Raw genomic sequence first — 24,805 nt, 5'->3', positions numbered from 1 at the left:
GTATCATTTCATCAACCCATTAACCCTCATTTTAATTTAATTTTGTATTCAAATTAGTCTTTAAGAGGAACAATGTACCTGAAAATAATGTGTTCAGAAACTTAGTGATTCACCTAAGCTTAACAACAGCTGAAGATGTTCTCAAGTGAGAACGAAACATGTACTGTTTATAATTAATAATGTGCTAAAAAGCAAATAAAAAGTATCAAAAAGGTGGAAGATTTTCAATTATTGTAACTCTCTGTGATAGGGAGAGGGACCAATGTATTTCAGAAATGTAGTAAATACAGCAGGTTGCATAAAACTAGGTCACAGGAGGCGGGAAGACCACTCAGTATTTAAATGTTCCTGTTATGTGCTTCTATATTTCGAAGTTTTGATATAAATAAAGAAAGATCTCATTGTGAACCAGCTCCAATTGTTGAGGTGTGGGGAATGAGCACATTCCACTTTTGTCTATCCAGGTAGACGTCAATCATTTGCCACCCCAACCCATGCCCGTGTAGGTCTTGTTTTATCCAGTTGAACCCTTTCTTTCTTGGCTAACTCTCGGCCTCTGAAAATAATGCTCCTTGGTATATCAGGGCTTTAACTATCCAAAACAAGTTCGGTGGTGGCAATATGTTTTAAGAGGCGATCCCTCGCTTTACGCGATTAATGTGTTCCAAGTAATCATTACATAATATGAAAATGGGTAAAGTGAATGTATTATAAAATAGATTAGATAGGAGATAGGGACAAATTCAAGGAAAAAATGTAAAGCTTGTGTGTTTTAAACAAGTGCAAGTTTTGTTTGTTCCTGCCATTAGTACAGTGTGGAACTTCATGTATGTACATAACTTTGAGAGTCTTCAGTCTGATGATGAAAAGACTGGGTCTGGTGAGTCTGGATTATCCATCTCTAGTTCTCTTGAAGGTCTTGGGACAGCAGATTGAGGATTGTTACTTTTTTCAGGAAGTGGTCCAGACAGCTGGTAGCTAGCATTCTTCTTCTCACCGTAGAGTTCTTTCTAGCATGCTTCACAATTCTAAATCTCTCTGGCAACTTAAGCACTTCTGTCCTCGTTAGGGTCATTCTCTTCAATAATTCTGATTGCATTGAATGAAAACCTACAACCTGTTTTCTAGACTTTGACCGGGTCAGGGATGTAATGAATGAACCCTATGTAGGCTATTACAGTACAGTCTCGATTATCCGACTTAAACGGGACCTGGAGTACGTTGGATCACCGAAAATGTTGGATAATACAGAATAACTTTGAAAACAAACTGAATAAACAGGAAGGCTATACTGTATTACGTACTATGTTTTACGGGACTCTATTTATTGGCTTATTAATTCAATTGTGCAGTAGATGCAGTACTCTTTTCTTACTACGCCTATAGCCAGATGCAGACGTCTTGGCTTGGGCTGCAAGAGTTTTGATGTCATCATCTTAAAATTCAGCCCAGTCTCATCACAATTAAAAATCTGATCACCGGTTAATCCTTCAGTAAGAATTATTTCTTGAAATTGTCTTTTAAATTTCACAACCTCATCGGATTTAGCTGACAGCTTTTCTCCACAGATATTAAACTGCCCAATGCCGTACCGTTTTTTCCACCGATCAAGCTACCCAGCACTGACAGTAAAATTAGGGACCCTTTATTAAACTCCTGCTGAATATACACCGCCATTTCTTGCAGAATGGGGCCGGATATTGACAAGCCCTTTTCCTGGTTTATAGTGAACCAAAGAAATAGTGGCCGGGCTGAGTGGCTCAGACGGTTAAGGCGCTGGCTTTCTAAACCCAACTTGGCAGGTTCGATCCTGGCTCAGTCCGGTGGTATCTGAAGGTGCTCAAATAAGACAGCCTCGTTTCGGTAGATTTACTGGCACGTAAAAGAACTCCTGCGGGACTAAATTTAGGCACCTCGGCGTCTCCGAAGACCGTAAAAGTAGTTAGTGGGACGTAAAGCAAATAGCATTAATTATTAAGAAATAGTGCTTCACTTACTTTTTCGTACTCACATTTTTCATTGTTCTTTTTTTCTTTCTAATTTTCATTGCATCACTTGTTGCTCTGGTAGAGCACCACTTTTCAATTTATTCCCTCGTATGTTTCCAGTCTCCCACTGTAACACGTCCAACACCATAATCTGAAGCCATTTTTTGGAGAGTTTCCCCTTTGTTCAGTCTCTTTAACCCACTCTACTTGTCTTCCACAGAAACAATCACTTTCTTACGTTTACTCGCCATACTCACAGAGGATACGAAAACTATAACATCCGCACCCAACCAATACTACATTGAACAATCCTACCGCATGACTGCCAGAGCTTGTCCCACAGTCGCACCCTTAACACCCTGTGTCCCAGAACTGCATCCACCTAAAGTTCAAATTAAGCCTACCAGTGTCGGATAACACGGAGTGTCGGATAACACGGAGTGTCGGATAAGCGAAGGTCGGTTGAGCGAGACTCTGCTGTAGTACAATTGGGTCGCCACTCCCAAAGTGATATTAATGACTGATAGATGCTATGAAATGATAATGGAGAGTGTTGCTGGAATGAAAGATGACAGGGAAAACCGGAGTAACCGGAGAAAAACCTGTCCTTCCTCCGCTTTGTCCGGCACAAATCTCACATGGAGTGACCAGGATTTGAACCACGGTATCCAGCGGTGAGAGGCCGACGTGCTGCTGTCTGTGCCACGGAGACTCTGATTGCATTACGAATGTGAATTCAGAAGACGGCCATTTGTCTTGTTGTAAGCTCTTTAACTCTTTCCTGCGGGTTGCATAGTAAAGCGTACTCGACTTTCAAATAGAAATTCCTCTGCCATCTGTCTGCTAAACATATAACTTCTTCCCTACACTTCCTAGATACAACTGACATAAAAAAAACCTTACTTTTGCATTACGTGCTTATGTTTTCTTAGATAGAAGAGACAGCCAACTGAATGTAAACACATTGCAGCAGCATGGCTCCACGTAACCAGTTTAGTGAAGAGGATATTTGTTACAAATTAGATTAATATGTTGTTGAATGCAACGGTAGTGAGTTTGAAGTTGTAGGAATAATAATAAAAATGGTGTGGGAAGCAGTTGATGCCGGCCCCGTGGTGTAAGGGTAACGTGTCTGCCTCTCGCCCAGAGGCCCCGGGTTCGATTCCCGGCCAAGTCAGTGATTTTTCTCTCGACCTGAGGGCTGGTTCGAGGTCCACTCAGCCTACGTGATTAGAATTGAGGAGCTATCTGACGGTGAAATGGTGGCCCCGGTCTCGAAAGCCCGGAATAACGACCGAGAGGATGCGTCGTGCTGACCACACAACCCCTCGTATTCGGCAGGCCTTCGGGCTGAGCAGCTCGTGATTGTTGGGAAAAGCAGATATTGAAGGACCTTGAAATTAGAGATGTGAACTGGCATATATGAGCAGCATTTGTGGATGGATTGGACAAACTGGAGGAGGCTCGTACACAACCGCACCCGGCTTGCTGGAGCAAAGAAATGGTGATGATGATGACTACAGTATATCTGACAAGCAAATTATTACTCTTAAGTTTCATCAGACAGTGAGTCAAAGATAGTCCGTGGGAAAGGGTTAATAGGTTCACCAATTTGAGCCTCTTCCTCTTCACCATTCATTTCTTTCTCCAATTCAGGAAGTTCTACTGAGTGGGACTGGAGGAGTTTGTGCACGTTTGCCTTGTCTACATTCTCAGATCCAATAGACTGCAACAATTGCGTGTGTTGAACTGGTAGGTTCGGGTTCAGGATCAAAATCAAAAGTAGCACCATGAGATCCAATCTTCTTCCAAACTCACTTCATACAAGATTCTTTAACTTCTATCCATTCATATCCAGGGTTTTCAATTGCGTTCCTTATGGTGAAATTCTTCCAAAATTGTGTGATTCTAGTTTCGTCTCCATCTGTTTCTTCAACTAGTTGCATGAATGTTCTGCGGAGATAGTAACTCTTGAAGGTTGCAATAATATCCTGATCCATGGGTTGAAACAGGGATGTTGTGTTCGGTGGCAGGAAAAGAAACACTGATGTTCTCATTAGCATTCCCGATACTGGCGCGTTATCCAAAAATAGCAGGATTTTGAAAGAATCATTTATTTTCTTACAACAAGCTTGCACCTCATGATGGAGTTCATTGGATAAGTAGGACTCAAACACAGCTCCTGTTATCTAAGCTTTCTTGTTTGAGTGTCAAACAACTGGCAATGCTTGCTTAGTGCTCGTGGGTTCTCGGTGTGATAAAACAACAGGAGTTTGATTTTATGGACTCCAGATATATTTCCTCCTAACAACAAGTTGGGGGCCCTCTTTTCTCCTATTGACAAAAATGTTCTGCTTGGCATACGTTTCCAGAACAAGCCCATTTAATCCAGATTCAACACTTGTTGTGGCACACATCCATGCTCCTCCAAACACTACTTGTAATTTACTATACTTGTAATTGTGTAGGAAAATTTTCAGCAGCAACAACATCCTCTCCTGCAGCTTCCCCTTTTAGCTTAAGATTATGGAATCCTTGTCGTCCCGTGAAACGTTCAAACCAACCAGCACTTGAGCAAAACATTGCACTTCAGGGTCTGGATAGGATAATTTCAGTTCTTTAAATAGAGCTTTTTGCTTCGCTTGAATAACCATGGTGGATATCGGGATAAAACCTTTAGTTTGATATTCAATCCATTGGGCCAACATTCATTCCATTTTTTCCATAATTGGCCCCCTTATTTGTGTTATCTTGGATGATGTCATTCTGGTTGCACTTTTGCAGCTTTCTTTAATTTTTTCTGCTTGACTTCTTATGGTTCTCAGGGTTGATTCTGATATTCGTGCAGCTCTGACAATGTCTACAGTGCACTCATTGCATTCCTCTCACTTTATAACTTCCAACTTTTCTTCAAGTGTTATTGATTTCTTTTGCTTTTGGAAGCAATTTGATCACCTTTTCTTTTTTTCCATAACATTTTTAGAAACAAACAGAGCTTGCAACGTCAGTGCCAGTCAACACTGAGACAACACAACATAGCTACTCAGCACTCTCTTTGAGACTGACTACAAGCTGCCTTGCAGCGCTGCACACTCGGTCATGAAATCGTTCACAGGGTGATTGTGAATCTGCAACCTAACTTATTTTTTAGAGCCTCCATGGCTCAAATGGCAGCGTGCCGGCCTCTCACCGTTGGGTTCTGTAGTTCAGATCCCGGTCACTCCATCTGAGATTTTATACTGGACAAAGCGGAGGAAGGACGGTTTTTCTCCGAGTACTCCGATTTTCCCTGTCATCATTCATTCGAGCAGCACTCTCCAATATTGTTTCATCTCACCTGTCAGTCATCAATCATTGCCCCAGAGGAGTGCGACAGGCTTCGGCAGCCGGCACAATTCCTATCTTCACCACTAGATGGGGGCTTCATTCATGTCATCCCTAACCTGGTGAAATGACTGGAAACAGGCTGTGGATTTTAATTTTTTCATGTATATTTTTTAAATCATGTTATAGCAAATACACGTAAAGTGAGAACGTGTATAAAGAGGGATGACTGTAATGAAATAATATCTCTCTTGATACTTATCAGAAAGGAAACAGTAAGATTTTTCAACCCTTTGAAGAATGAAATATTGGTAAAAGGATCTCTAAAAAGTGGGAAAATAAAATGCCTCCTAGGCGTTGTTAAACTAATACTGTGTGAATCAGAAGTAAACAAGAATGGTCCAAGGGTAGCTGATAGCAAAGGTGACCGATGAAGCCTTGTGTATGTAAGTGAAAGAATGTCTAATGTGAGTTCACTATAAGTTTTTTATTTTGAATAGTGTTGAACTACTGTGATATTGAAGAATATAGTTCTGAAACATACAGCACAAAAGCACTGGGTAGGAGAAACGTATGATGGGGAGAGGAATGATAGATAAGGTAGGTTGGTTTAGGGGCAAGGAGAACGTGATTTTAACCAGTCTTCCTGTTGTATAGTGTTTCACATATTGTCTCTGAGTCTTATTATACTCGGTGCTGGTTCTGTTGCTCCATTGGTAATCCAGAATTAAAACTGTCTTTAGCTAATCAGGGTTACTGAAGCCATTCAGGCTCATTTGGGTTTTGGCCGGGGGTTTTACGCCGGATTCCCTTGCTGATGTGTAAATTTCAAGCCAGGATCATCCAGAATTTGAACCTCAGCCTTCCGGGTGGGAAGCGAGCAGCTAAGCTACTGAATTAACCACGTCCTCATTGGTAACCTAGAATTGCTCTGTTTTAATCTTATTCTCATCTGACTCTGTGGCTGAATAGACAGCATTCTGGTCTTCAAGTTGTAAGTTTATAGGTTCGGTTCTGTGCCAACTTGTGTGATTTTAACCGCATACATTAATTCTTGTGGCTCTGGGGCTGGATTTGTGTCCTGTCCCAACTCACACATCACACTGCACTTCCCTACACTCTAATGATATATGGTTCACTTCCAAAGGCAGGTCGGCCGTACAGGGGCTACATCAGATATTAATAGCCATATAAAATTATTATTCTCTCTAATAATTGGACTCTTTTCCCCATAATACCTCCAGTTCATTGGCCTGGATAATAATTTTAAAAATGTCATATTAATTGTTGCTATCTCTTATTATGCTTGGTTGTTGACTGATTGATGAAGATGGTACTTTAATCATAGGGTGTATTAAGCAGTATTTGTATTGAACACCTGTATTTTAAGGATAGATTGAAAACAAGATTTTTAATTAAATTAATGCAGTGAAGATGATATAAAATGATAAAAATCTGATAGGTTATGATAATGATATCATTGTAAAGGGTTTAGTTTGCAACATTTTCTATTGACATGAACAAATTAGCTTTAAGTATTTGAACATACTGATAATATTATATGTTTTATATTTTGTACATAAAATAGGATTTGGTAAATGAAGACACATTGGAGACCCGAGTCGGGACAGACGTGGATCGTGATAGATTGTGCGAGATATTCCTCGGCTTTGGATTCACTGTTACAATATGGGAAAATCTTACCCATGCAGAGATTATTGAAGCAGTTCAAGAAGCAAGTAAAAACCTAGTCAGGAAGGATCATTCCTGTTTTGCTCTATGCATTCTCTCACATGGAAAAAAAAGTAAGTCACTTTAGCCTTTTGTCTTTTAAGCCCATACATTTTGGAAATCAGTATACTAAAGAAAATTGTATTACATTGCCTCATATTCATTGTATCTTTATAGTTTATAATATCCTTAGGTTAGAATGAGAGAGAAATCTCTATGATCACCTCATACTTCTCTCCTCAGACCATAATAAAACACTCTAGGTTCCTACAGCACATTGATTTATGCCCTTACTGTTTACAGAACCACAGCCTGATACAGTGATCTTCTACCAGCGTAGACTTATTGAGCAACTCAGCTTGTGTAGAAATACTTGAGAAACATTAATAACTCGTGTTAGCGATGACCTTAAAACCTTTCCTCCCTCTCTGTCATCTCTCTCTTTCCTTTTGATTTGTATTGTTTTCTTCCTGCTCTTACTCTTATTATCACTATTCATTAAAGGTGTTATTTTGGTATTTTACAGAAATCCGCACTCAAGTGTTTTTACTTAGTAAATTATGTTGTTATCTTAGATTAAGTTATTTTAATCTTACTGTCATTCATTAAATTACTTCAGTTTTAAATATTTTTATGTATGATACATTTGTTATAATTCTTTTTTAAATATTTTTTACAGTGTTTTAGATAAGGCCTGTTAAGTGTGAGAGAAGGAATATATTTTAAAAATGCCTTTCACGGCCGCAGATCTTAAAATCTATTCCCGAGATTGTAAGGAATATATATCCAACTATTACAGAATAATTGTCTTACTAGCTAATCACTAAATCACATCAGAAAAGAAACAACTCTGTTAAGAGCGATTTATTCTCTTCAACTAGACCCCTGGTTTATTACAGATGATGCATAACACCGGAGTTAGTTATAACACCAGTTAGTTATAACACTTGACTGTTTACCGGGCGAGTTGGCCGTGTGGTCAGGGGTGCGCGGCTGTAAGCTTGCATCTGGGAGATAGTGGGTTTGAATCCCACTGTCGGCAGCTCCGAAGATGGTTTTCCATGGTTTCCCATTTTCACATCAGGCAATTGCTGGGGTTGTACTTAATTACGGCCACAGTAGCCTCCTTCCAACTCCTAGGCCTTTCCTATCCCATCGTCGCCATAGGACCTATCCGTGTCGGTGCGACGTAAAGCCAGTAGCTAACTTGACTGTTGCCAGTTACAGTACACATCATTTATGAACAAATCCTTTGTTTCAAGAGATTTGCAGAATAGAATTTACTGTAGAGCCAATTCATCCAGATCAGTTAATCCAAATTTCTGGTTTATCTGGAGTAACTTTTAAAACTATTTTAATTTATCTATTAAAAATAATAAGTACTGGTATATATGGTATATATACCATTTGAGTAAGTATACAGTATTTCATGAAGTATCTTTTAGTGCTCCAAGTTTCAGTATTGTTCTGTAAAAGAAATATGTACCATATATTCGTATGTGACAATCTGACAACAAGTGACTTGTTGCTGTGACTCCAGTGTTGGCAATAAGATGGCACCGTATGTTTCTGTAATTTGCTGCTCTCTATTGGCCAGTTTGTGAACACATTATTGAGAGTATTCTTTTCTTGAAGTTATTTCTATGGCTTCAGAGAGAGTGTATTTCTTTGTCCAAGTTTTATGTGGTTTTTCTTTTAAAAAATTCTGAAAAGAACATACTCGTCATGCGCTAACATGAACATGCTGGAAGCGGTGAATGATCACATCAGTCTGTTATATAGACTTGTGTACAGTTTTCTTGAAGATTACTGAGCTATTGTTGTGTTTTATATCTCCCATTTCTTCGACCACAGACCTGCATTTGGAGCTGACACGCAGGTGGCAGATTCTCTATCAGTTGTTTACCTAGCCTTTTCTTAAATGATTAAAATAAATTAGAAATGTATCGAACATTTCCCTTGGTACATTTTTCCGATTCCTTTCCCTACAAACAAATAGTTGCCTGAATTTGTCCTCTTCATTTTAGGATCTTTCCTCCATTTAAAAACTCCAGTCAAGCTTATGTGTCTACTAATATCATACATGCCATTCCTCCTCTGACAGCTCGGAACATACCACTTACACGTTATAATTCTCATTTTAGGTCCATATTGAAATGTACATAAATACAAAGTATGTTACAAGTGTTATTTATCCACCTATTCAATACAAAGAGATTTAGTAAATTAAGAATTAAATCTTATCATAAAAAGTTACAAGGGACATGTTTCGCCCATTTTAAGGGCATCATCAGCCTCAAACTCAAACCTGAAAGGTGAATAATCAGGATCCTGATTGTTCTTACAAATCGTAAAAAGAGGATATCAATGTAGGTGTTGTCTAACATAAAATTATTAGAATGTCCTTGGTTAAAATTGTAGTATCAAGCTGCATGTCACAAGTTCACAAGATTACATTCTCCGGAGCGCTGACTCAATGCGCCCAAAACCTGTTCATAAGATTTCTCTTTGTGTTGAATAGGTGGATATTAAAAATAACACTTGTAACATACATACCACTTAGTCGAGCAGCTTGTCTCCTTCTTCCCAAGTCTTTCCAGCCCAAAGATTTAACATTTGCATAACATTACTCATTCGTCAGAAATCTTTCGGAACAAATTGTTCTGCTTTCCTTGGGATCTTTTTCAGTTTGAATCAAGTAATCCTAGTGAGGGCGTTCACTGGAACCATACTCTAACTTGGGCCTTACCAGTGACTTATACACACACACTCTCCTTCATATTTAGCCCTGTTTTGTGGCTAGATGCCCTTCCTGATGCCAATCCTATGTGGAGGGATGTATTCACTACTGTGTGTTTCTGTGGTGGTTGGTTGTGTGTTGTGTTGTGTTGTGTTGTGTTGTGTTGTGTTGTGTGAATTTGAAGAGAAGAGGAGTATTGGGACAAACACAAATACCTAGTACCTGAGCCAGAAGAATTAGATGTGATTAAAATCCTTGACCCAGCTGGGATTCGAACCCGGAATCCTCTGAACCGAAGGCCTGATCGCTGACCATTCAGCTAAAACTGGGGTGGAGGGGACTTCTCCAGCTGGCGAAACTTACAACCTGACTTTTGACCTTGTTTATCAGTATACCATTGTCTGCTTTCCATCTCACAGCTTCATTGAGGGTTTTTGCAGTTACTCACAATCCTGTAATTTATTTATTACAGTAGAACATCATCTGCAAAAAGCCTAATCTGTAATTCCTAGAGATCTGTGAAATTTTCAAGACATGATTAGGCAGACACTTTTTATATTCTACTTTTCTCTGAATATTAAGCTCATAATTGACCTATTTGATCCAGAAAGTACATGTTTTGAATAGTGAAATAACACAAACGTTTTTTTATCAAGCCAACAAACTCTGGCAGACACGTGCTAGTTTGTGAACGCAGCCTGCTTCACGTCATCAGTGTGTTGTAGTGCATATTCTTTGCGCTATTTAATGTAGCAGTGTTCTCAATATAGCGGTTATGTCTCTAGATAGTACCTTGTTAAAATATTTTTTCAGTTTTGTTGCTTGAATTGGTGTGTAGTGTAGTTTTAAATCGCTGTAACAACAGAGATAAGTATCTCAAGAGATAACATTGGAATTCTGCAACTACTCAAGGCATGCTTGAACCATGCCATGCCAGTCTTCAGCACGTGCCAAGATCACTCAGACCATGTTGTTTTTTAAATTTATTAATTCTCAGGTTCACTGATTGAAGTGTTTAAACTGTGCGTGATAAGAAATATAACTAGTGCAATGCCTCGGTATATTCATGGGAAAGTGTATTAAGCTCGGAGAGCTTTTACATGAATGATAAAAAATATTGATATATAAATCTTGTGACAGAAAACTGGAGTTTGGAGGCTAGTAAGTGCACAGTTATGAAATACATTGCTTGTGATAACCATAATCATGGCATGTGAGAGAATCGCTCACAGAAGTGAAGAAGGCTAAAGAAGATAAAGATGAATTTATTATTGACACAGCTAAGGCATTCTTGAGTGCTGAGTTTCATGTTAAGTTAGACAAACCCAAGATGCAGGCATGGTTGTCCTTGTATAGACAAGGTAGTAGTGGAGACTTGCTAATCGAATTTGGAAACATTACATTCCTATTGTAGGGGATAAAAAGCAACAAGAGCTGAAGATGGGCATTCAAGATTAACAATCTCTTGTTCTTTGTGATGAAACTACAGGCAAGTCAGGGAACTGTGTTTTTTAATGTAATGTTTCACCATTTGGAAGCAAGTAACAGCTAGGATGTGTATTTAGCTGCCAGTAAGGTGCTCGATAAAGCAGCGTGTGCCATGTGCTCACGAAGTGTTGTGGTCAGCCTGAACAAGTACGACATTAAATTTAACAACGTTTTGGGCACAATTACTGATTCGGCTCATTACACGGATGTATGTGAGATTACCTTAAGAGGACTTGTTGGTGACAGCCATGGTCATCTGCAATGCTGGCCTCACAAAGTTAATTTTGTAGGCCATATCTGGCAGTGCAACTGCGATGAGCTAAACTTGGCAGTTGGAGAAACAAAGGCAGCTTTCTTAAACACTAGACAAAGGAAACACATGTATCTTAAATTTCTTTGTGAGAGATACAACAACGCAGGGATGATCAAATTGTTTCCAGTACCTGTGCAGGCGAGGTGGAATACTTGGTTTGAGTCTGCACTCTACATTCATAAACATTGAATGACATTGTTAACTTTATGTATAAGATCAGTGAAGAGAACAGTGGTGTTGCATTTTTTAAAACATGAGTAGCAGTGAGCTAGCTGTTGCAAAATTTCAAGCTCAGTTTGTGGCAAACAACTGTCACTGGATCAGAGATTTAATTACATAATTAGAAGGTAATAGCTACCCTATGGATCATACTCTGTATTCCAAGCTCAGAGTATTGTAGAACATGCTAGATCTGCTGACTTGGCGAGTGTTTTCCCTTGTGTTTAGTACTTACCTAAATGAAATGTCAGCAATTAACAGAATTGAAGCTGTGAACACACTAGAGACACCAGCATAGAAGAGTTCGGCAAAACTAATTCAGGTGATGGCAGGCAACACTTCAAAAGCTATTTTTGAAATCCTTGGAAATATGTTTGCCCTGAAAAATGTATGCAAGAATATTCTTTGTTGATGGTGTAGAGGGAAGAAACTGTGAAAATTGTGGTCTGCAACTCTAGTTAGTCCGCAAGTCTTTTTTTATTGAAAATAGGAATTAATTATTCTATTCACACCTGTTTCAGTTGAACTGAATTCAAGAAGATTCTTCAAGTACTAGTATTTTAAGTGTTTCACCTGGTCTTTTGTAAAGTGCATTCTTCAAATTGGAAAAACTTTGAAAACTTACATAAGATGTGTGATCGTGGTGAGTGTTTTAACATTCAACTCTGTTCTTGTCTTGCACCGAATATCAGTAACACATGCTTCATAAATTTCATCTATCTATAATTCATGTCTTGCCTTAATTTTAAGACCAAAACCAGTTTCATCAAAGATATGTAACTTTTTTTTTCTTTAGGTTACAATAAATAGTATTAAATAATATGAAGTTTATTACCTATGAATATATTAAAGATGCGGTTGTAGAAGGTCAGTGAGTTATGTACGCTTGTGCGGGTGAAAGCGAAGCAGTGGTTGCCATGGTGGCTGCCAGTATTGTTCATTACTGTTATGTTGCAAATGCAAGACAACCCTTGATTTTTCAGATAAAATTCTGAAAAGAAATTTTTGTCTTGGATTCGGAGAAATACGGTAGTTCATCTTCTCTAAATCTTATTCTGTTTTCTAGAAATGTAGCCACCTATTCAGTTATTTGTTTGTCTAGTCCAGTAACCCTCATTGTCATCAGTAATCTTCTATGATCTACCCTATCAAATGCTTTAGGTAGGTCAATAACAATACAATCCATTTAACCTCCTGAAACTAAAATATATGCTATACCTTACTGGAAATCTGCTAAGAATAACCTTTTTTTAAACCCAAATTGCCTTCTTTCAAACCAGGTGGTAATATCACAAACATGTCTTATATAATCAGAAAGAATGCTTTTCCAGAGCTTACATACAATACATGTCAAGCTGACTGGCCTGTAACTACCTGCTTTATCTTCATGACCTTTTCTTTTGTACACTGGGGCTTTTATAGCAATTCTCCATTCATTTGATATAACTCCTTCATGCAAACAGTAATCAAATAAGTACTTCAGTTAGGATACGATATCCCAACCCGTTGCCTTCAGTATATCCCCAGAAATCTTTATCGATACCAGGTGGCTTCTTTTTTTAATCTTTCAAATTTTGTATCTTTTTGCGAATTACTTTATTGTTATAGGTAAATTACAGTACTTCACTAGAATTACATCATCTACTTTGACATTAGCCCTTTCTTTTACCTTTAACTTATTTAGTAAGAGAAAAGTTAGACAGTAACATTCTCATGGTATAAGTGCTATGTTGACTTTGGCGACATTGATTTTATTTGTAGCTTGTGCAGTAACCAGCTCTGCTTGTTTGAGAATGTTACAAAAAATACTGCAAGACAAACAAACCAAAGGTGACATGTGGTCTGCATGACAGATCCTCTTGACTATTATTCTTGGCTTTATGAATCAGGGCTGCTTTCTCACCATAAGATTGCTCTCATGTAGGTTGAATTACCTCAAACCAGCCTTAATGAGACATACTAGGCATGATGACAGTTGCTGAAGTGGTTAGGAATCAAACCCAGGGTCGTTGGGTAAGAAGGAAACTTGCTGCCCTTAGACTGTGGAGCCGCAAAAAATAACACACAATAGTGAAATGCAGAATGTAGAGACTTACTAAGACCTAGACAAGCATGTTTTCAGGGGTTTTATTCCATACTTTTATGGGTAAAATTGTAAGCATAAAATAAGTTGTATGTGTAATTACTGATTAAGATATATCTTTACTTCTGATTGACTTTCAGATGCTGTGTATGGTGTAAACAGCATTGCTGTTGATATTGATGACATTGAAAAGTTGCTAAATGGAAAATTCTGCCCTAAATTAATGCACAAGCCAAAAATACTAGTAATTCAGGCTTGTCAAGGAATAAACAAAATGAATGGTAAGTAAATTCTTCCATGTCCCTCTCTTGTGTATTCTTGGACTGATATTTCCAAATTCTTCATAAGTAACATTCAGTGGAATTTTACCAATACTAGACTCAACTTTAGATTTCTTTGGACCGGGTGAGTTGGCCATGAAGGCCACAGCCGTTTACTTCCAACTCCTAGGCCTTTGCTATCGCATCATCGCTATAAGACCTATCTGTGTCGGTGTGACGTAAAGCCACTAGCCAAAAAAAAAAGACCAAATGGATTGGCTATGCCATTGTTGTATTACATGCCTGGTGACTTGCCTTCGGGAGTTGGTGGGTTTGAATCCCACTGTTAGCAGCCTTGAAGATGGTTTTCTGGAGTTTCCTATGTTCACACCAGGTACCTTAATTAAGGCCATGGTCACTTTCTTCTTAATCTTAGTCCTATCCTATCCCATCGTCACCGTAAGACCTGTCCATGTCGATGTAACATAAAGAAATAGCAAAAAATAATTTTTGGTGAAGAGTGGGATTTTCCATTGCTTTTACACATGCTGTCTGTCTGTCAAGTCTTCAATTCAGAGGCTTATTGGATCGTCAGATAGTATCACCAAAGGTAATATGGCATATATTTTTGGAGATGGGATCATGATAATGGGAGATTTGAATGCTCATCTGGGAACTGACAGAATGGGGTATGAGAATGTTCTGGGCCCACATGGGTATGGCGATAGAATTGAAGATGGAGGGAAACTGTTGGACTTTTGTATCAGAAATAACCTGATAATAAAGAACACATGGTTTATGAAGAGGAATAGCCATAAGATCAGCTGATGTAGTTGGGATGGACAGTATGGAACACTCATTGATTTTATAATAACAGACCGAGAATAGGGAAGATACGTCATGAATACGAAGATAATCCCCAGTGAAAGTATGGAAGGTGATCATAGATTATTAATTGTGGAATTAAAACAAGTGAAAATCCCTCAAATTGTATTGAAGAAGAAACCAAAGGTCAGGATTTGGGAATTAGAGGAGGATAAAAGAATGACATTACAAGATTGTATAAAAAGTAAGTTGCCTAACACAGAAATACGAAGTGGAGAAGAAGAGTGGGACAATTTAAGACAGACATTTGTGGAAGCAATAATTGAGGTATGCGGGAAAACAAAAGCAGAGGTTAAGGGAAAGGAGACATGGTGGTGGACAGACAAAATAAAAAAAAAAGAAATAAAAGAAAGGAACAATGTGAAGAAAGAAATGTTAAAGGACAAGCAAAAAACGTATCAGAGGGATGAGAATAAGATAGAAAGGTTACATGTGGAATACAGAAGATTGAAACTACAAGTAAAGAGGAGTATCAGGGAAGAAAAGGAGAAATGTTGGGGAGAGTTTACCAACAAAATTGAGCAAGATAGTCAAAGAAATCAGAAACTATTATACAGAGTAATAAAATCGAGAGGAATAAATCAAGAGAAAATCAAGACATTAGAGAGAGATGATGGATCCATAGTACATGACGAAAAGAGTCTTCAGAAAGTGATGGTAAAGTATTTTGAAAAACTTTATAATGAGGATTACTGCTCGGAGGAAGAATGAGGAAAGAAAATGGAAGTAATAGACGGAGGAAAAAAAGAGAACTGGATAACATGGTTGGAACTTGAAAGGGCAGTGAAAGCAATGACCAAAGGTAAAGCAAATGGAAAAGACAAATTTAATGCTGATATGATTAAGGCAGCAGGAAGCATTAGACTACAGTGGATATACAGAGCCCTCAATGCCATATGGAAGGATGAAAGGATACCTGAAGATTGGCAACAAGGAAGCATTGTACCACTCTTCAAAAAAGGAAATAGGAAGAAATGTGAGAATTATATAACCCTATTATCACATAGGCTAAAAATAATGGAGAAAGTTATAGACAAAAGACGGAGGAATATAATAGAAACACAGTTAGAGGAAGAACAATATGGCTTTAGACCAAATAGATCAACAATAGACTTGATATTTATAGTGTGAACGATAATGGAAAAACATCTGGAAAGGAACAAGGAAATCACATTTGTATTTTTGGATGGAAAAAGCTTATGATAAAGTTAAGAGAAAATATGTATGGGAATGCCTACTGAAAAGGAATGTACCAAAATAATTAATTGTTTTTGTTTGAGTCATCAGTCCATAGACTGGTTTGATGCAGCTCTCCATGCCACCCTATCCTGTGCTAACATTTTTATTTCTACGTTACTACCGCATCCTACATCTGCTCTAATCTGCTTGTCATATTCATACCTTGGTCTACCCCTACCGTTCTTACCACCTACACTTCCTTCAAAAACCAACTGAACAAGTCCTGGGTGTCTTAAGATGTGTCCTATCATTCTATCTCTTCTTCTCGTCAAATTTAGCCAAATCGATCTCCTCTCACCAATTCAATTCAGTATCTCTTCATTTGTGATTCGATCTATCCATATCACCTTCAGCATTCTTCTGTAACACCACATTTCAAAAGCTTCTATTCTCTTTCTTTCTGAGCTAGTTATCGTCCATGTTTCACTTCCATACAATGCCACGCTCCACACGAAAGTCTTCAAAAACATCTTTCTAATTCCTATATCAATGTTTGAAGTAAGCAAATTTCTTTTCTTAAGAAAGCTCTTCCTTGCTTGAGCTAATCTGCATTTTATGTCCTCCTTACTTCTGCCATCGTTAGTTATTTTACTACCCAAATAACAATATTCATCTACTTCCTTTAAGACTTCATTTCTTAATATTTCCTCCATCACCTGCCTTCGTTCGACTGCACTCCATCACTTTTGTTTTGGACTTATTTATTTTCATCTTGTACTCCTTACCCAAGACTTCGTCAATATCATTCAGCAGCTTCTTGAGATCTTCTGCAGTCTCAGATAAAATAAGAATATCATCGGCAAATCTCAAGGTTTTGATTTCCTCTCCTTGGACTGTGATTCCCTTTCCAAATTCCTCTTTGATTTCCTTTACTGCCTGTTCTATGTAAACATTGAAAAGGAGGGGGGGGGGCAAACTGCAGCCTTGCCTCACTCCTTTCTGGATTGCTGCTTCTTTTTCAAAGCCCTCGATTCTTATCACTGCAGACTGATTTTTATACAGATTGTAGATAATTCTTCGTTCTCGGTATCTGATCCCAATCCCCTTCAGAATCTTAAATAGCTTGGACCAATCAACATTATCGAATGCCTTTTCTAGATCTACGAATGCCATGTACGTGGGCTTGTCCTTGATTCGATCGTCTAAGATCAGACGTAAAGTCTGGATAGCTTCACGTGTTCCTACATTTCTTCTGAAGCCAAATTGATCTTCTCCCAACTCAGCTTCCACTTGTTTTTCCATTCTTCTGTAAACAATACGTGTTAAAATTTTGCAGGCATGAGATACTAAACTAATGGTGCGATAGTTTTCACACCTGTCAGCACCAGCTTTCTTGGGAATAGGGATAACTACATTCTGCCGAAAATCGGATGGGACTTCTCCGGTCTCATACATCTTACACACTAAATGGAATAACCTTGCCATGCTGGTTTAATTAACAAGATAAACATGTTGTATCATGAGAGTAAAAGCAGTGTACAAGTGGGGAGTGGTGACTGAAACATTTTATAAAATAAAAAAAAAGTCTCAAGCAAGGGCGTGTACTGTCACCATAATTGTTTATTATATTGATGAATGAAATCATAAAACATGAAAAACAGAGTATCAGTACTGATGAAGTGAATGCTTTGGTATTTGCAGATGATGTGATTTAGATAAAGGGAGAAAAGGAAGTACAAAGGAGACTGGACAATGGGAATGAAAATCTGAAGGAGTTTCTAATGGTAATTAGTAAAAAGAAAACTGTAGTCATGCACTGTGGAAAGAGAAAAAGAGAAGCCAAGTGAACATAGATGGAGAATGGTTAGAGAATGTAGAACAGTTTACATTACTGGGTAGCATTAATAATGGAAGTAATGAAATCAACACTGAAATTAATAACAGACTAAGTAAAGGTACAACATTTTATCATCAAGTCGGAGAGCTTTTATGGGATGACAAAGTATCCAAGAGAACAAAATTAACATTATATAAACAGTATTTCATACCAATTGTAACATACGGACTAGAAACGCCGGTAACTAGTAAGAGACTGGATAGTAAGATCCAAGCAGTAGAAATGTTTTTAAGAACATCGGTTAAAAAGACAAGAAGAGATAGAATTCAAAATATTAAAATCGGAGAAGAGCTAAATATAGAACCGTTAGTACAGATGATACAGAAAGCAAGATTGAGATAGTTTGGACATGTAAAAAGGATGGGAAAGCAAGAAGAGAATTGGAAAGAGAAGTTAAGGGAAAGGGACCAGTTGGAAGACCGAGAAGAAGATGGATGGATTAGATTTGGAAGGACATTAGAGAAGCTGGATTGGATGTGGTGGAAGAAATGCACCAGGAAAAGTGGAAAGACAGAAAGGAGTGGAGGAGGCTTGTTAATCACACCCGGATGACTGGAGTGGGACATTGATGATGATGATGATGATGATGATGATTATTATACCAGTCACCACTAGGGAAGACCCTTGGCTGAGTAGAGAGAGAGAAGAAAACAGTGTCTGTCTTACTCATTCCCTGATTGTGATGTTGCTGGCCTTCCATCCCTTGCACACACGCCATTGAAGGTGGTGCTCTGTTTGTATTCAGTATTCTGTTGAAATGCTTAAATTTGATATGATTAAGGGCATGTTTGTAATATTTTTAATTTTGCATAATAAAAAAAAAGCACAAAGCTCAGTTATGCAGTAACCAAGTGTGGTCAGTATGCATCATGAGGTTTACTGGTTCAGACTTAGTCCCTGGTGAGTTTCGGTGCTCATTCTTTGTCAGACATTTTCTAACCTAAATTCGAAGAAATATTAATGTTTATTTATTCCACCTATTCAGTACATAAAAAGTGATTTTAAAATTAAAGGGACATGTTTTGCCCCCTCTAGGGACACCATGACCTTGACGTCGGTGTGGGGGCTTGAGTGCTTGTTGATCCCGAGGGCTGTGCCAGCTCAGGGTTACCCACGCTGGATTGGCCTCGGTGGTCTGTGCTCTTTAGATTTCTTAACTATTTCTACCCTTCTATACTCTCATTCTTAAATTTCTTTCCTCTTCCTGTCCAGCCAACCTCTCTGCCTTGGGTAGAATCGGATAGTATGGAGGTTTTATCCTCCCCCAATCTCAAGTTTCGGGTCGTGGCGAGATGATGCATGGCTACTGGGAGAGTTGTTCTTAGCGGCCCATTCCAATCACAAGTTTCGGGTCGTGGCGAGGTGATGAATGGCTACTGGGAGAGTAGTTCCTAGCGACCCCCCTCCAGATACCGGGCTCCCTCTGGAGTATATAGCCTTGCCTTCGGTACGTCAGGGCTCTGCCGAAGGTCGACCTTTTATATCCCGGGTACTCGTGGGACATGTATGGTTTTTGAGTTTGATTTTGGTTTTAATTCGTCAAAGGCTGCAGGCCTTAAAACTGCGTCTTTAAATTGTACTGCAAAGAAACATAAACGCTTCAACAGAGCCGATGATTTGTTCAATTGGGAAACGTCTGAGGAAAATCTGCCTCGATTCCTGGTTGCCTCCAGAGTCGATGGACAGAGCTTCCTTCCAGAAAATCAGTTTCTAATCAGTAATGCTGTTGAGGATATTGTTGGTGGAGGGGTTGATGAGATGCGGAAGCTACGAGACGGCTCCGTACTTATCAAGACTACTATGGTTGTACAGAGTAAGCGGTTACTGGAAGCTACAATGTTCGGACCAGTACCTGTTAAGGAGGAAAAGCTCAAGTCCCTGAACTCCATTAAAGGAGTCATCTTTCACAGGGACTTAGTCAAAGCCTCTGATGATGATTTCATCCGAAGCCTTGCACGTCGGGGAGTTTGCGACGTCAAGAGGCTCAAGAGGCGTGTCGGAGCTAATCTTCATGACACAGGTGCTTTCATACTCACCTTTGACAAACAGACACTGTTACAAGTAACTAATCTCATTTTGTTCCGTATTGAAGATACAATAAGTAAACTCTTTCAAGATTAAAATTATTGTGTCCACCTTTTCAATACAAATATATATTATTAGTGGTTAAATTCTACATGAATGAAACACACCAGTTAGGGACATGTTTCGCCCTAGTTATGGGCATCTTCAGCCTATATTAATCCTAAGGTCAAGAATTAAAACTATGAACATTGGAACTTACAGTAAACTAACTTAATACTAAATACAATTGTCTTATACTATTTACACAGTTTACAATATGTACAGTATGTACAATAAGTGTATTAACCTTGCCAGAATTTATGAACAATGAATTACATTTTTTACAATGACCAGACCTCCAATTGCAGATTGGATTTATCACAGCTTGAATTGGGGCTTCTCAATAGTATTGACTAGAATTTATCACTGCATGAGTTCGGGTTTCTTCAGCTATTATAGTCGCCTGAGTTATAAGAATTTTTACAACACCGGAATCTTGGATAAAATCGTTAATATTCAATTTATAGTACACTTGTAGTTGGAAATGAAGTCCATTCAAACGAAGACAACATTTGGGCACAATAATTTTAATCTAGAAACAGACACTGCCAGAACGAATTAAAGTTTCAATGTATACGCTGACAGTTCGACCGTATATTCTAGCACCTATGCGCTGTTACAACTGCCAATGGTTTGGTCACACATCACCGCGCTGCCAAGGCTCAGCAACTTGTGGGGAATGTGGAAAAGGGGCACATACCGGTGTAGAATGCACACCGCCACCCGTGTGTGTAAACTGTACAGGTGAGCATGCCCCGCGATCCAAGAATTGTCCTGTATTCAAGGAAGGAAAGAAGATCCAGGAGATTAAGACACTGGATAAACATCTTATCCAGATGCCCAGAGGAAATTTAAATTAATGGCCCCTCCGGAATTCTCCGTCTCCTCTGCTGAGAAGGCAGTGAAAGTACCAATAACACCAACAAGTTTCGTAGCAACCGCTCTGGAGAAACCATCAACTAGCAAGCATACAGTTCCTCACAGCACCAGTAACCAAGAAAAGAGAGAACAAATCCCAACAAAAGCATCGGTAAGCAAGTTATTGTCAAAAAATTCTGGAAAGAGCACTTCTCAGACACCTTCAGCTGGAGAGTCCTCTAGTTCAAGTGCGGGGGGAACGACTTTCCCAAATATGGCTGGAAAACCTTCTTCCAGCCTTCCTACCAAAGCACAGGTCAAGAAGGAGGAGAAAGGGAAGCCACAGCGCTCCTCTAAGAAGTTGGAGAAGAAGTCTTCTCCGATCCCATCGGGGATCACAGGATCCCCAAAGAAGACCGGCAACCAATCTGCCAGTTCTCCTTCAAATAATAAGGAAACGGAGGGGGGGGGGGGGGTAAAAACGTGAGGCCCCGACAGTCTCATGTTCGATCCCTTTCTGGGGAACTCAGTTCTCCCAGGAAGAAGGCCCACCGTTCAAAATCAGAGAGCACGCCATCTACGGAGAGCTCAGCCTCCAAGTCACCCCCTGCTGAGGACACAATGGAGACTGAAGCCATTATTATTGTAGATGGTGACGATGACATAACGGACACCGACAAAGATGGCGGAAATTGGCAGGTAGCTGATAGAAAGAAGGGCAAGCAATTGTCCTAATTTCCTACCGCTACCTATCCACACAATGGCACTATTGCAGTGGAACTGCAGTAGTTATCACTTTCGCCTAGCTGAGTTACGTCAGTTGATATCCGTCTATGCGGCCTCCATAGTCAGTCTACAGGAATCTCGTTTGAGACTTGGACACGACACGACTATGAGAGGATATCGTCTTTATTCCAAAGATAGATTAGCTGTGGATGGCGCAGCAACTGGGGGCGTTTGTACCCTAGTTCGCTCAGACATCTTCAGCGAAGAAGTACCACTCCGTACTCAGCTAGATGCAGTTGCAGTTCGCACTCCGTTGCCAGTAATGACAACGGTGTGCAACGTGTACTTTCCGCCAGACTACGATCTTGAAACGCATGTACTACAAGATTTGATCAATCAGCTGCCTCCTCCTTTCCTCATGCTGGGAGACGTGAACGCCCGTAACATACTGTGGGGTTCTCCGTCCTCCTGTTGTAGGGGGAGGATGCTCAAACAAATGATCAACCTATTTGATCTTTGCATGCTTAATACAGGGGAACCGTCACATTTCAGCAGCGCACATGGCACATTCTCACATCTGGATGTCACTCTGTGCAGCCGTGCGCTAGTTCCCCTGCTACAGTGGCAAGTACACAACGACCTTTGTGATAGTGACCACTTCCCGATAATTCTCTCTCTCTTGAATCAAAGACAGTCCGAAGTACCCAAGCGCTGGTTACTTCGGCGGGCAAATTGGCCAGAATTTACAAAACGCGCAGTGATGGCTGATAGTATGCTGGAGTCTGTTGACGACCACGTTTCTTCCATTACTTCTGGAATTTTGGCTGCTGCAGAAGAAACAATTCCTTCCTCATCCGGTATTCGTCGCCGGAAACAGGTCCCATGGTGGACGGACGAAATTGCAGCAGCCATACGTGATCGCCGACGGGCTTTTAAGCATTATTGTCGGAATCCTACGATGGCCGATCATATCACTTTCAAGCGTCTGCGCGCAAAGGCCCGCTTTTTTATTCGAGAAAGTAAGAGAACTACGTGGGAAAAGTATGTGTCATCCATCACGGCACATACTCCGTCATCACAAGTTTGGACAAAATTCCGTCGTATTGTTGGAGTACAGAATGTGCCCTCAGTACCCGGAATCTCCATTAATGGAGATATAGTTACGATTCCTTCAGTCATTGCCGACCACATCGCGTCACATTTCGCAGATATGCCCAGCTCTAGGAGATACGACCCTGCATTTCTTCCAATTAAGCGCGAAGCAGAGGCACACCATCTCTCTTTTGCCTCTAGTGCTTCGCATCCCTACAACGTGCCTTTCACGGAGTGGGAGTTGCGGAGTGCACTCGTGCTATGGCTCCTGGACCGGACAAAATCCATAATCAAATGCTTAAAAAAGCATTTGAGTGACAGATGTCTCAAGGATATCCTCACCCTATTCAACAGAATGTAGAGTGAGGGAGTGTTTCCATCTCAATGGCGCGAGGGAATTGTGATACCAATTCCCAAGCCAGATAAGGATCCAAAATTTCTGGATAGTTATAGGCCAGTATGCCTTACAAATGGCCTCTGTAAGCTATTTGAAAGGATGGTTAACCGGTGTCTTGTGTGGGCCATGGAAAAGGAGGGTCTCTTGTCTAACTACCAGTGTGGTTTTCGCTCTCATCGGTCTGCCACTGATCATCTAGTCAGATTGGAGAGCGCCATTCAGGAGGCCTTCCTCAGGAAGGAACACCTAGTCGCCGTGTTTTTTGACCTGGAGAAAGCTTATGACACTACCTGGCGATATGGGATTTTCTCCGCTCTACACCAGTGGGGATTTCGGGGAAATTTGCCAACGTTTATTGAGAACTTCATGTCCCTCCGTCTCTTTCGAGTCCGAGTAGGGAATGCATTTTCTCAATATTACGTTCAGGAAAATGGAGTACCTCAGAGATCGGTACTGAGTGTCATGCTGATTGCAATCACCATCAACGGCATAGTTGCCGCTGCTGGGCCCGCAGTCGTTCCTTCGCTGTATGTAGACGACTTAGCTCTACATTACAGCTCCGGAAGGGTGGCGTTTGCTGAGAGACAGCTACAGCAAGCTATTAACCGAGTCGACAGATGGGCCCTGCAACATGATTTTCGATTTTCAACAGCGAAAACCTCTGTTGTACACTTCTGTCGACGTCGGCCTGTGCATCCCGAACCAGAGCTTCGCTTGTGAAACAGTGTCTTACCAGTGGTTGACACCTGTAGATTCCTGGGTCTCCATTTTGATAAGAGACTTTCATGGCAGCCCCACATCCGTCAGTTGAAGGTTGCCTGCATGAAGAGACTTAACATGCTTAAGTTTCTCAGCGGCACTTCGTGGGGGGCTGACCGTGCGGTACTGCTGCGATTTTACACGGCTACAGTCCTCTCCCGGATTGAGTATGGAAGTGCGGCTTATGGCTCAGCATCAAAATCTACGCTGAGCCTTTTAGACAGTATTCACCATAGTGGAGTAAGGCTAGCAACGGGTGCTTTCCGTACTAGCCCCATTCCCAGCCTACTCGCTGAAGCGGGAGTTCCACCTTTACGGATAAGGAGGCAGCAGTTACTCCTCACGTACGCTGCCAAAATTCGTGAAATGCCGCTACATCCAAGCTATCACTGCATCTATCGTACCCAATACCACCAGCGGTGCCAAGACCGGCCGAATGCCACACGGCCGGTTGGGTTTCGAATTGATAGCTTGTGTCATGATTTGAATATTGATATCGGTGGTTGTCTTGAACGAACTCTTAGCGAGGTACCTCTGTGGTTGGTTCTGCGATCGGATATACGTCTAGATCTGCTCCGTGGACCCAAGGTGAACACGGATTCCTCCGTTTATCGGAGGTATTTCCAGGACTTCGTTCACCAATATCCAGCTGCGAGACTTATCTTCATGGATGGTTCTAAAATCGGAGATAATGTTGGTTGCTCTTTCGTCATTGATGACATGAGCACGAAGATCTCGCTTC

General features: G+C 40.1%; 1 protein-coding gene across 1 annotated transcript in view; it reads left to right on the top strand.

The window, feature by feature from the left end:
• Positions 1-24,805, top strand: part of LOC136876172 (caspase-8) — an 88,111-nt gene that overhangs the window by 44,502 nt on the left and 18,804 nt on the right. Inside the window, exons 3-4 of the mRNA XM_067149895.2 lie at positions 6,901-7,117; positions 14,027-14,167. Of these exons, the coding sequence (XP_067005996.2) occupies positions 6,901-7,117; positions 14,027-14,167 (358 nt within the window). The remainder of the gene's footprint in view (positions 1-6,900; positions 7,118-14,026; positions 14,168-24,805) is intronic.

Source organism: Anabrus simplex, chromosome 6 (genome assembly GCF_040414725.1).
Source record: "Anabrus simplex isolate iqAnaSimp1 chromosome 6, ASM4041472v1, whole genome shotgun sequence".
Taxonomy (NCBI): domain Eukaryota; kingdom Metazoa; phylum Arthropoda; class Insecta; order Orthoptera; family Tettigoniidae; genus Anabrus; species Anabrus simplex.
This window is presented reverse-complemented; position numbering and strand designations above follow the sequence as displayed.